Here is a 12,712-nt window from a genome sequence, read left to right as displayed (position 1 = left end):
ATTTTGGGTTATGAAGGAATCTGGGTTTCAAGAACCATGTATAAAATCGTTTGAAGGATATTTGAAAATATATTTAAGGTTTATTAAAAAACATACATGGATTGGTTCATTGTTACTTCTAGTATCATCATACGTATTGTACTTTTTAAGGGGAAAAGGTTCTAGTGACTTTTTATATCCTTTTCTATTTTTATCATATCCTACTTCAGATACATTTCCACAGCAGTATGGAAAAGGATATAAAGATTTATGTTTTCTTGCCTTTCATGTTGTTACTTTTATTTTTTTGAGGGATTTTTTAATGCATGTTTTGATTAAGCCTATTGGCCAAAGAATTAATATTAAGAAACGTAAATTAAAGCGTTTTATGGAGCAAGGATACAGTTTATGTTACTTTTCGATGTCTTCCGTTCTTGGAATTGTGAAGTTTAACATATCTAACGTCGTTCTACTACTAATATAAATAGTATATTATGTTTCAAAACCGTATTTGGTATTTTAATGTTGATGCTTTTTATGATGGTTATCCACACAAGACACATGATATATATTTTAAGGGATATTATCTTCTTCAATTTTCTTATTGGATTCAACAAACATTTGTTTTGGTTTTGAAGCTTGAAAAACCTAGGAAAGATTTTAGAGAATTTGTAATTCATCATATTATAACACTTATTCTTATTGGTTTAAGTTATCGATTCCATTTTACATATCTTGGTCTGTCTGTATTCATTACTATGGATACTTCTGACATTTTTTTGTCTGTAAGATTTTTTTGCATTGTTTTTATTATGTCTAAGGTCTCAGTTATCAAAGTTAATGAATTATATACAATGTAAAGGACAGGCTCTTGTTTTTGGATTTTTTATTCTTTTGTGGATTTACGGACGCCATTATTTGAATATTGTTTTCCTTTATTCTATTTTTACTAGTTTTAAACATATTGGTCCATATGAATTATCATGGGAAAAAGGACATTATAAATGTTGGATTAGCCAGGTTATTATATTTATATTGTTGTTAGCATTGCAAATTGTGAATATATTATGGCTAGTTCTGATTCTACGTATTGCATATCGTTTTGTTGTACATGGAGAGGCCAAAGATGATCGAAGTGATGAGTAAGTTTTCTATCTTTTTATATTTATTTAATATATTTTTTAGTGAGGATGAGAAATCGTTAACAAAAGAAAAAGAAGAGTAATTTTGTATTTTTTTTTTTTTGGTATTTTTATTGTTTTATTATTTGTACATTGTAAAGCATTTTTAGCTGATTTCATTTTGTGAGTTGATATAAACTTTATGATACTTTTATATTATATTTAATATTTAGATTTAATGAGTCTCCGTGGCGCAATTGGTTAGCGCGTTCGGCTGTTATTTATGAGGTTACCGAGAGGCTGACAGTTCGAGCCTGTCCGGGGACGTTTTATAAAAATAATATTTTTCAAATTAATCTTTATTTTTTATAATTGTTAATATTTTCTTTACAAAGAATCATTTTCTTCGTTTCAATGTTTTTAATAAGATTTTTATCTTTGAAGGAATCATTTATTTTTTCTTCTAAAGTTGTATATTAGTGTTTTTATTTTAATATTAAGTATTCGTATATTATAGAAAATGTTTAGAACATTACTGAATAATAATAGTTGATAGTTTGAAAATAATAAGTTTACTGTTTCGGATATATATTATGTAGAAATACAATTATAAAGCAAGTTCTTTGTAAAATAAGCATGTATAAAATAAGATTTTTTAGGAAATAAATTAAATGTATATATATATATATATAGGATGGAAGAGTATAAAAATATTGGTAGATGGTTCTATAATTATAAAATTGGGTAAAGAGGCATTCTTGAATCATTAGTATATTAATGGCTTTTTATTTTTGTCATTTCTTGTATGAATTTGTTAAATATTAGAATTATCTTTAAAGTTTTTCGATATTACGGTAAAAAAATGTATTTTTGAATTTGGATTTAAATCTATAGTAAATAGCATGCATTGAAGATAGGAAATATACATGAATAAAACGTATGTTTATATATGGATGAGTTATCTAGAAAATGTGTATTATCCGAAATGTCGCCTTTGGCGTCATCTGAAAGCGGCTGTTTTATAAAGGTACCGGGAACTAAAGACACTAATAATGAACCTTATCTATTTGGAAGGACTATGTTTGAGAATGAAACTATTGAAGATGATGCTCCATTGTTATTAAGTTTTTTAAAGAAATGTTTTACCGGGCAATGTAAACAAGAGTATTTATTAGGTATTTTTCAAAACTAAGTAAATGATCTTATTTTGATCTGACAGATGGAATTGATGTCCCTTTTGTTTACAGAGAAATGTTTACTCTTTTGTCTAAGAATGAGAAAGGAACATATTGTTTTTTACGGAAAATAGTTGAGCTTTCGGGACTCCCTGATTATGAAATTAAACATATTATAAATATGATGTTTTTTGGGATTACTGAGGATATGCCAGTTTGTAAATGCCGCTTTTATTCAGTTATTGCTTTGATTGGAATTGTTCAAAATGGAGAATGTGCAAGTGTTGAAGAATTGAAAAAATATAAAAGCAGTAAACATTTTATTTTTTCTGTATATTTTAAAGATATGTTCTAGATCTTCCTGTTCCGAAGTTACAAGATATAATTGATAAATACCTTATATCTCCTGACGATAAAATATCTGGTACTAATGTTTCTTTATCTGATTCTGTTATGTCTTCCAAACAAACTATTATCTTTGAGTCTGATTTCGAAAGGACAAATGATGCTCAGAAGCAGGTGTCATTGCATTTAGAAAATGGGTTAGATGTTCATTCATTCACCTTATCTAATTTTAGGAATTCTGGTTTTATTGATTATAAAGTTAATGAAAATTATCTTGAAAGTTCTTGTTCTCATAAGACTTTTAATATTATGGATTGGGATCATTTTTTTTCTTCAACCGATCGTATAGCTATTAATATAGTTGCTAAAAAAGAAGGTTCTTTTTTATTTAGACATGTAAATTATATTCTTTTTAGTGTAATTCGTGGTTCTCGCGTTATTCGCCGTTATAGTGATTTTCTATGGTAAATTTTGGATATGCTATATGTCATTTACTTATGTATTTAGGCTTCAAGAGTGTTTGATAAAAAAGTATCCTTTTCGTCAAGTACCTTTGATGCGTAATATCTTTTGTTTTTTTATTGTTAATGCTTACCATGTTTTAGCACCAAAGTGTTTTTCTGGTACTCTATTTTTTTATTGTGTTTAAGATCTTAGTTTATTTTTAGTAAATGGCCATTATTTATCAAGAGATTCTGCTTTTTTAGAGAGAAGATATAAAGGGCTTTCTAGATTTATCAATGCAGTTGTTCGTCATCCCATATTTAGAGATGATCCATTAGTCATAGCATTTCTTACTGTTTCTACTGTACTTTTTTATTATTTATATTTTTAAATTTATATTTAATAGGAATTTTCTTTATGGAGAAAGCAGACTGTTTTAACAATTCATGATGAATTTCAAGATAAAATTATGATAGAAGATTTAGGACTGATATTTCCTTCGAATTTTGATGAAATTATTATGAACATTAAAAAAACAATAGATTTTCAAATTGATAATTATACGTAAGTGATATTTATTTACTGTAATTATTTAAATTCTGAAGGAAGTTATGTTTGATTATGGATCGTTTATTAAAATATCAAGAAAGTATTTTTATGGTATTATTTTCATCAAGATTGACAAATGTAGAATCTGCTGAAGATATGATGCTATTTGCATTTTGTTTGAAGTATAGTTAAATGAATATGATGCATAGATATTAAAAAAAGGTAGTGTTCTTGCTGATGGAAGTAAGCCTGTTCTTATTGATGGGATAATTAATGATTCTTTCTCCTACATTAACAAAGGGATGTTTGCTGTATCTAAACATTTTTTAACGGCACAGGAATTTTTGGAGGAAGAAGCTAAAATTTTGAGTGAAGGAATACTAGAAGATTTAAAATCTCAGAGAGATAGCCTTATAGCAATTAAAGTGGGTCACAATTTGTATATAATCATTTTCTAATGATTTAAAGAATATGTTTGATAGAAAAGATAAGTTAGATATCAACAACATTTCTTTTCTTGAGAAAAGAATAAATAGCAATGTGAATAAACTTGCTGATTTGAATATGAGATCTCATTTGAATTTATTATCTAGGAACGAAATTGAACAGTCTATTATGAAGGCAAGTTTTCCTCTTAAATGTTTTAAATCTAAAAAAATAAGGACAAGAAATTGATACTTTCTCAACGGTCTCGTTGCTTTTTTATTAATAAATGTATTTTAAATGAGCTAGTATATTTCCAGATTAGTCAAGCTCATATAGGGAAATTATATAAGGATTATGTACAAGAGCGCATAAAATATACTGAGTTGTTAGCAGAAAATTGGAGAAGTATGGAAATTCAAATGACATCTATTCCTTTTGGATTTGTTTAAAGTTTCTTTAAGATAGAATTAATATTTGCTTAGTTTATACTTGAATTCGATACTACCCGTTGTATGTAAATTATATTTGTATGTTTCAGCATGATATAATTATTTGTATTAGATTAAAAAGAAAGATCCCATTGGGAATAATTGGAATTTGTGAAATATATTCTAATTATAGATTTATTTAACATTGTATTTGGGATTCATTTTAGATATAGTTATAAGTTTTCTGTTGTTTTACATAGAAATTCTATATCATGATCTATCATAATGCATCTTCGAATGTATTAGATATATCAGATTCTTTTTTAATTTCTTGAATAAAATTGAAAGGTTGATTTAAGGTGGTGGGATTTTTGATTTGTTTTAGGATAAAAACTGGATTTTTTAGTAGATAAAAAAATATGTGTGTTAATACTAGGTTTTTTTTCATCCTTTTGTAGTTTTTGAAATAGCAATAAAGGTTTTTCATTAAGTTCTATGTATCTTTCTAAAAAATATTAAGAAATGCTTAAAAATTAAAAAAATACCTTTGTTGTCATAACATAGGACTAATGCATACTCTTTCCAGTCAGAATTTATTTTATATTCCTTTAATGCAGAAAGTAAAACTTTTCTACACGAATCGTTCAATTTAATGCGAAAGGATTTGAACATTTCTATGCTTTTGTGTGATTTTTTAGAACTTACTGGAGATACAGATTCGTCAGTTATAGCACATTCACTTTTAATTTGGTTAGAATTGTTATGATTCATTCCAAATTCTAAGTTATCTTGGATACTATGTGTTAATTGCTAAAAGGTTTAGTTATAAAATATATATGTAATTTACTTGCATTTTTATAAGTCTCCGTTGGAAATGTTGGTGAGTCAAGCTCAGAATCTAGTTGTATAGGTGATATCTGGGAATGTGTAGGTATAGTTTTTAATTGTAAGGGTTTTTCATGAAATCTTTTAAGCGATAAACCAGTATGAGTAAGTTTATCATCAGATTTTTTCGATAGCTAGTTCTTTGTAAAAAGAAGAATTTAGATATTTCTGGAAATTTACCTTTATATCTTTGATAATTTCAAAAATATAAGTTATGTCTTCTTGAATTTTGGATAAATCTTTTTTTAGATTTCTTATCTCTTTTTCGAATTCATTTAAGTGTTTTCCTTGGAATTATTAAAATATAATTGTTCAAATGTGTAAACATATTATATTACCATAAGAAAAGATAGCTTGTGTTAACTCTTTAGTTTTGTTAATTTCTGATTTATCATATTCAGAAAGTTTTTCCATTTCTAGCGCTTTAAAACATTAAATTTTTGTTTTAAAAAGAGCAATAGTTGCTTACAGACGGGTATATAATGTTCTGGCTCGATAGGAATATTTTGATCAATTTTGATACGATATATTGCTTTAAGAAAGCTAAGTCGATGACCCGTACTCAAAATTCCTATTTCTTTAAGTGATTCGTGGTTTAAGTGTATTAGAATGTCTCCAGATATATTATTTTCTGTGAAATTTTAGGAAAATTTTGTAAGTATCAAAGTAATAAACCTTGAAATTCTTTTTCATACTGAGAAAAATTTATATGTTTTAGCCACTGAATAACATCATCTACACTCCATAATGTGATAGCTTTTTCTAGAAGTCCAAAAGAATTCATTTTTGGTTTTATTTTTTTGACTAGTTCTTTAAAAATATAAAATATTTTTTAGAAATCTTTTTCAAATTTTGGATATCTATTTTAATGTAATTTTATTAGTTGATGTGTTTTTTATATTATTTAAGAAATAATTTTCTGATTATTTTATTTTGAATAGTTTCATTTTTCAAATGTGATGATTTTTACGTTTCAACTTCTGTGATTATAAAAAATAAAAATGTAAATCAAAAAATAGGGTTATATATATTAATCTGTCTAATTATTTAGACTTTTCAAAATATATATAACTGTACTTAATATTTTAGAGATTTTAAAAAATAACAAGAAGATATTAAATAAACAATATTTTGAAGCAGAACAGAAATCATTGGTGTTTTTATAAAGTTTCATTATTTTTTTTGTTTTAGATTACTCCATCATTTTTGAATGTTTCGATGAAATAATGGAGGAAAATGACTTTTCTGGGCCTTCTAAAGCATCGCTAGAAACAGATGCTCAGTATTTACAATCAGAATATGATCTCGTTTCAAAAGATAATCGTTTGCATATAAATCAATCTTTTAGTAATTTAGAAAATATAGGATTTCCTAACGAGTCGTCTCTTTCTACATGGTCAATTGATTCGGATTTTCATAAAATTGTATGTCAGAAACAGTCTATTAATTCTATAGAGTCAAAATCTCAAACAACTTTCTTAACTCTTTCTTCGGTTCAGTCATTTAAAGAAAGTAAGGAAGGTAATATTTTTGAAGAAGAATTGGGATTTTTCTTTATTTAATTATAGAAATGTGTTTTTCTCAAGAATTTAATGATCCTGATCATTGTAATGATTCATATATATCTTTAGGTGTTTCGCCATTTTTTAGGTTTACTAGTTTTCAAAAAGAAAATGAAGTCAGAAGGTTTTTAGTTTATAAAAATCCTAGTAAAATTGTAAAATTGAGGGTTGCGCCAAGGTCTTTTTTGAAAAAATCATCTCATTCTTTTTTAGTTAAAAATTCAGGTAATTTTTTATTGTTTTTTTGTAGTTTATTAATTGTTTTAAAGGTAATTTTGTTAAAGATATAAAATTGTTTGATCAAGACTCTGTTTCTGCAGAAAAGACTCCAGTAAATTATGTTGGTATGTTTTTATTATACTTTTTTGATGTTTATTGAATATATATATATTAGATTCAAAATCTATTCATCCTTTTTTTCTATCAAAAACATTAAATAATTATGTTCCTATTTCTTTAATTAATACAAAAACATCCCATAGATTTAATTCGAAATTATTTATTGTTGAGGCTGCACCTTGGCCTACTGTTAAAAATACACATGTCAAGGATTATTATAATGAAATAGTTGTTAAAGATACGCCTTTATTTAAAGGGAAAAAAAGTAATGGAAAGAAAGAAAGTTTTTTTGAGGATTATTATTTAGGAAGATATGCCTTATTATTTGATCGTGAAAAATCTATTTTAAAGAAGAGTTTTTTTTATTTTAGCAAATTGTTCTATACTTTAGATGATCTTAAATCTGTGGTTTCTTCTGTTATTCCTTATGATGATTTAAAACGTCCATGTTTCAATAAGATATATAAAAGTTTAGATGATAAGTTTCTTTCTTCTGATTTTTATGATGTAAGACTTTGGATTTCTAAATACTCTCCAACTAGGGCTTGTGAGGTTCTTTTTTCTGAATATGAGGTTATGAAACTTCGCGATTGGTTGATGGCTTGCAAACTTGGATCGAATACTATTAAGATATCATGTGTTATTGCATCTCCGAAAAGACATGTGTTAGAAAAAAATCAACAGATATGTTTAAATCAACTTATAAATTATGGGACTGGTAGTAGAAATTCTACGTCATTTTTAGATGGTATTAATGGTGTTTTTTGATTTTGAAATGTATGATTAGTTCTTAATCTCTGATGTTTTTAGAACTTAGAGTATTGATGAACTGTCAAAAAAAGTTATATACTAAATCTCAAGTTTCTTTTGCACGTTATATATTACTAACGGGTCCACATGGTAGTTATAAAAGTGCTAGTGTATACGCTATAGCAAAAGAATTAGGTTTTGAGATATTTGAAATTAATTCTGGCTCAAGAAGGAGTGGTAAGGATATTCTGAATTTGGTTGGTGAAATGAGCCAGAGCCATTTAGTCAATGGAGAAAAAGTTAACAATTTTAATAAATCATGTTTTGAAACTAAATTAGATATGTCATTTAGAAAACAAAGCTTAATATTGATTGAGGAAGTTGATATTCTTTATGAACAAGATAAAAATTTCTGGGGTACTGTTATGAATCTTGTTTATAAGTCAAAACGTCCTATTATAATGACTTGTACAGGTAGTTCCTTAAGTCTTTTTATTATTATTAAGTAGTTATTAGATATTAATACAATACCTAGTTTCTTTCTTGAATTTCAATCAATAATTTATTTTAATACTGCTCCAGTAGATCTTGCTGCTAATTATTTGTATTTACTTTCTCTTTCTGAAGGATATATTTTCAGCAAAGAAGATCTAATGCACCTCTATATGAGTAAAGGATGTGATTTAAGAGCATCAATTCTTCAGTTGCAATTTTTTACTCAGATAAGCAGTAATAGATCATCTGAGTTGATACAAGATATAGACATGCTCGTCTCAGATACTTCTTTCAAAAAGATTGTTTTTGAAAATATGTTTTTGTCCTCTACTGAATGGTCAAATGATTTTTGTGAATTATTAGAAACAGAAGCTTTTATAGGGAATAGAAAGCATCTAGATCTGATCGATGATATATTTAAAAATAGTCTGGAAAATATTAAATTAAAGGATTCTTTTCAAATCCATGGGGAAATAGAGAAAGAAAAATTATTTTTAGATGTTCATTCAGATTTTTTAGATACAATGTCGTTTTGTGATTATTTATCTAGTAAAGCTTCTTTTCGATGCTCAGTTAAAGTAATATTTTAAAGTTTCTTTATTGCGTAATAATTAGTTTAGGAGTTAGATTTGTCTAATTCTGATAATTTATCTTCTGATACTCGTCATCTTGATAATCTTCTTGGGTATGACTTTTTGCCTTCATATAGAGCTTATTATACTATCTACCAATCAGGTTATATTTATATATCTTTAGTCATTTTTATTATGTCATGCTTTATTTTTTCTAATAAACTTAATGACACTGATCTAGATACATTAAACATTTGCCAATATGTTTCTAATGCTGAGTCTTTACGTGTTGTATTAAAAGGGCGTTACTTGGTTAATATGAAAGAGCTAAGTATTGAAAGTTTAAAAGTTGTTTTTTCTCCTTTATTATTCTCAAATATATGGAATTATGATACGATTCCTAATTCGATTAATGCATTAAGTGGATTTTCTCTTTCAGTTGATATCGGCCCATATGTCAGAGATATTATAAGATCTCATAAATTATATAAAAAAAAAAAGAAAAAAAATACTGATGATAATGACAAGAGAACTACTAGAAGCTCAAGTATTCTGGATTGTAATTTGAGGAAATTAAATAAATATAATATAAAAAATGAAAAGGCTATCCTTGATACATGGATAGAATAATTAATATTTATGTAAATAAACTATTTCGATATAAAATGTATATTACTAGAAGAATTAGTATAGATTTTAATAATGTAGTTATGAGAAATAGCATCTCCGTATTATATAATTTAAGAATTTTAAATATGGGTTAGAATTTATATAGGAGGAAGTCTACGATATGTTAGAATATGATATTAGAGTAAAGCTATCTTACGAATGTCTACATACTAAAAAGGTTATCTAAATAGATTATTTAAAGAAGGTTTATACCTGGGCAAATTAGGCGAACTCTCATCCATCTTTCTAAGCAATTTGTATGAAATAGATGTTTGCAGGGTGTAACCTTCATCGATTATAATTGTAAAGAAATAAGAGATACCATTTACCATATACGATCTTCTTCCTAAAATTAACGAAGCGTTATTCGTAGAATTCCTGTTAATACGTGGTAATGATATATTTTGGATGCATATAGAACAAATTGTACGCCCATTAGAATCAAAATATGATGATGCAGTCTCGACATCTTCTGAAAGTATTGGATGATAATTATATGTCGGACGTAAAAGCTAACATAAATATTATTAAAGATTATTTTCGAAATTCTTACATTAGAAGGTATAAAGAAACGTGGACCTAAAAAGTCCTGACTAGCTAGAAGAAAAACTTGAAACCATAACCAGCCAAAAACTCCCCAGGTTATATAAAGATTCGTTGGGATAAATAATATATTTTTTGGATATGAAAATAAATAAATAATAGGAATAACCCTGGTAATAGTCATTCCAATTACGTATGACCAAAGAAATGGTCGTCTATATCCTTTTAAACTGTTTCGTATGATTTGAGGCCACCAGAATGAAAATGCCATAAATGTGATAGTATATATAATATATTTCCTTTTATTAGTTGGCAATAACATTATCTGTGGGAAAATTAACACTATTATGAGAAGAAAGAGATAAAATTGAGTATATATTGTACTGATATCACTATGGCTATCATATTGGTCTTGTCTAGTTCTACTCTCCTGATTCCGATTTACGTAGTCTTGCCGATTTGACATAACTGTTTCTTCATTAATTTCGCTATGGTCGCGCCTTTCTATAGCAGTTGTCCTATTTTCAGGCTGTTGTATACGATGAATAATAAGTAAATATCGCATTCCAAATATTGCAACGAGAGTAAATGAAAGAAATGAAGTAGTAACAGAAGAAAGAAATATACTATTATGTGATATAGAGGCCGATAGGAAAATCATGCAAGTATATCCATCCAAAGATGCTTGTATCCAAATACTCCAAAATGATATTCTAGAAATGCTCTAAGCTTTATTAGTAATATGTATTTTTATTTAAGATAAATTCACTGATGGAGTTGACGTTTCATTCATTTGTTTTATGAGCAAATAAATTTGTATAATAATTAGAAGATTTTGAAAGAATGCTATCTTATTAATGTCTGCATAATATTTTTCTTTTTTAATGCCAGTGATATTATCAAAGTCTAATGAAAATTTGCAGTCAGGAGACATAATAATTCCGGAAAGCAAAATAGGAGGTACTAAAGAGTAAGGAAGGCCATTTGGTGTTTGAAGTTCTTTTTCTATTTCTTCTAATTTAGGCTCTTTATTGTCATAGTTGGGAAGAAGCTGCAAATAAACAACGAACTCGCAATATTCATTATTGTCACTAGGAATTTGAATTTTTTTGTTTTTAGGTATACTATCTTGTAACTGCTTTATTTGTTGTTCTAAAATCTGAGTTATTGATCTAAGTGATTTTTGAAATGTGAAATTATTAAATGCAAAAAGTGGAATTGTTATAAGACTTGGGAATTTATGTGATGATGATGTAAGTATTAATGAGCCATCGTTTTTAAAATGAATTCCTTTAAGATTGATATTTTTATATAAGTTGCCAATTTCATCTTGAATTGATAGAGTTGCGTCTGTTATTTGGCTATCATTAAATATAGACTCTTCTAAAACTATGCTTAATAGTCCTCTGTTATATGATAGTATTTTTATAAAATCTTGCGCATATTTTGGAATTAACGTGTCATTTGGATGAACGAAGAATTTATTCCATTTGCCACGTATATAACCAGTAATATTATGATATAAATTTTCTTTTTCACTAATCCCTTTAGAAAATAATAAATTTCTCTTTTTTAATATAATATCTGGAATAGTTATATCAACCTGTTAAAACAATTAGTACGTATTTTGGTTTTTTTAATATGTACATCAGTAATATTAGCTTGAATTCCCAAGGTTAAGTTTTTCATGGCCATTCTTTTTATTTGAGTAATTTTTTAAAATTTCTTCAAATGTACTTACAAATGTCTTTTTTTTTCCTTAATAACTTCCTCAACTGTTGCTTGATGATATGAATTTGTATAATTTGGTACTAATAAAATAAGGAAAATGATAAAAAATAGCCACTTGAGATAATTTATATTTCTTAACATCGTTCAAACTTGGTAATTCTTTGTTATCTTTTCATTCTATACAGTATTTGGTTATTAGAAATAATAAATTTACTTATAAAATTTATTTTTAAATTTTAAATTTTACGGGTTTAATATATATAATTTTTTTTATTTTATATTGGTTTTTTTGAAGGAATATTTGGTATATGTGGTTTATCATTGATGTATTTATTTAGTTTAGTGGGATTGAAGAATGTTTAATATTGTAATATTAGAAATTTATACTTTTTACTTTTTTTTGATGGTATTATTGTGGTATTTTCCTTTAAAAATAATTTAAAATAAAATTATTTATAATCAGTAATTAAGGATATTTTATTTTTAAGTATGTGTAGTGAATTGTAATATAAAAAGTGTTTTTTTTGGAGATTCGTTAAAAGTTTATATTTTATATATTTTATAATTGCTATAGGATCAGGGTAGGTTTTCCAAGTATTCTCTTAACGGTAAATCATAAGTATTGGTTTTCCCGTTCCTATAAAAAAAAAAATTCTAATAGGAATTTAAACATTGCTTTTGATGAAAAAAATGATATTT

At 26.4% G+C, this 12,712-nt stretch overlaps 5 protein-coding genes and 1 non-coding gene across 6 annotated transcripts; 4 read left to right on the top strand and 2 right to left on the bottom strand.

Annotated features, from left to right (window-relative positions):
- Positions 1-10: 10 nt before the first annotated feature.
- Positions 11-1,204, top strand: PNEG_02048 (hypothetical protein; the record flags this gene model as incomplete). The annotated part of the gene is made up of 4 exons (XM_007875837.1): positions 11-421; positions 468-764; positions 808-1,121; positions 1,165-1,204. 4 exons carry the CDS (start codon positions 11-13, stop codon positions 1,202-1,204), a joined length of 1,062 nt encoding a protein of 353 aa, XP_007874028.1.
- Positions 1,205-1,342: 138 nt separating this feature from the next.
- PNEG_05031 lies at positions 1,343-1,427 on the top strand. Its single transcript has one exon. It is a non-coding gene; the product is annotated as a tRNA-Asn (tRNA).
- A 543-nt stretch (positions 1,428-1,970) lies between these two features.
- PNEG_02046 (hypothetical protein) lies at positions 1,971-4,507 on the top strand. The gene is made up of 12 exons (XM_007875836.1): positions 1,971-2,275; positions 2,320-2,586; positions 2,631-3,084; positions 3,128-3,180; positions 3,226-3,243; positions 3,289-3,428; positions 3,471-3,628; positions 3,670-3,713; positions 3,756-3,795; positions 3,840-4,038; positions 4,082-4,234; positions 4,276-4,507. Exons 1-12 carry the CDS (start codon positions 2,050-2,052, stop codon positions 4,486-4,488), a joined length of 1,965 nt encoding a protein of 654 aa, XP_007874027.1. The 5' UTR covers positions 1,971-2,049; the 3' UTR covers positions 4,489-4,507.
- Positions 4,508-4,648: 141 nt separating this feature from the next.
- Positions 4,649-6,138, bottom strand: PNEG_02045 (hypothetical protein; the record flags this gene model as incomplete). Its single annotated transcript, XM_007875835.1, has 8 exons — positions 4,649-4,860; positions 4,901-4,972; positions 5,013-5,277; positions 5,319-5,486; positions 5,533-5,639; positions 5,691-5,774; positions 5,822-5,983; positions 6,028-6,138. Coding segments are annotated over 8 exons (1,082 nt in total), but the record flags the coding sequence as incomplete, so codon positions are not given.
- Positions 6,139-6,578: 440 nt separating this feature from the next.
- Positions 6,579-9,779, top strand: PNEG_02044 (hypothetical protein; the record flags this gene model as incomplete). The annotated part of the gene is made up of 7 exons (XM_007875833.1): positions 6,579-6,873; positions 6,921-7,139; positions 7,184-7,258; positions 7,309-8,010; positions 8,064-8,477; positions 8,520-9,076; positions 9,119-9,779. The coding sequence occupies 7 exons, from the start codon at positions 6,579-6,581 to the stop codon at positions 9,698-9,700; spliced, it is 2,844 nt and encodes a 947-aa protein (XP_007874024.1). The 3' UTR covers positions 9,701-9,779.
- A 24-nt stretch (positions 9,780-9,803) lies between these two features.
- PNEG_02043 (hypothetical protein) lies at positions 9,804-11,977 on the bottom strand (the record flags this gene model as incomplete). Its single annotated transcript, XM_007875832.1, has 7 exons — positions 9,804-9,853; positions 9,897-9,909; positions 9,953-10,025; positions 10,069-10,251; positions 10,293-11,006; positions 11,052-11,885; positions 11,930-11,977. The coding sequence occupies 7 exons, from the start codon at positions 11,975-11,977 to the stop codon at positions 9,838-9,840; spliced, it is 1,881 nt and encodes a 626-aa protein (XP_007874023.1). The 3' UTR covers positions 9,804-9,837.
- Positions 11,978-12,712: the final 735 nt, after the last annotated feature.

Source organism: Pneumocystis murina (assembly GCF_000349005.2).
Source record: "Pneumocystis murina B123 chromosome Unknown supercont1.9, whole genome shotgun sequence".
Taxonomy (NCBI): Eukaryota; Fungi; Ascomycota; class Pneumocystomycetes; order Pneumocystales; family Pneumocystaceae; genus Pneumocystis; species Pneumocystis murina.
This window is presented reverse-complemented; position numbering and strand designations above follow the sequence as displayed.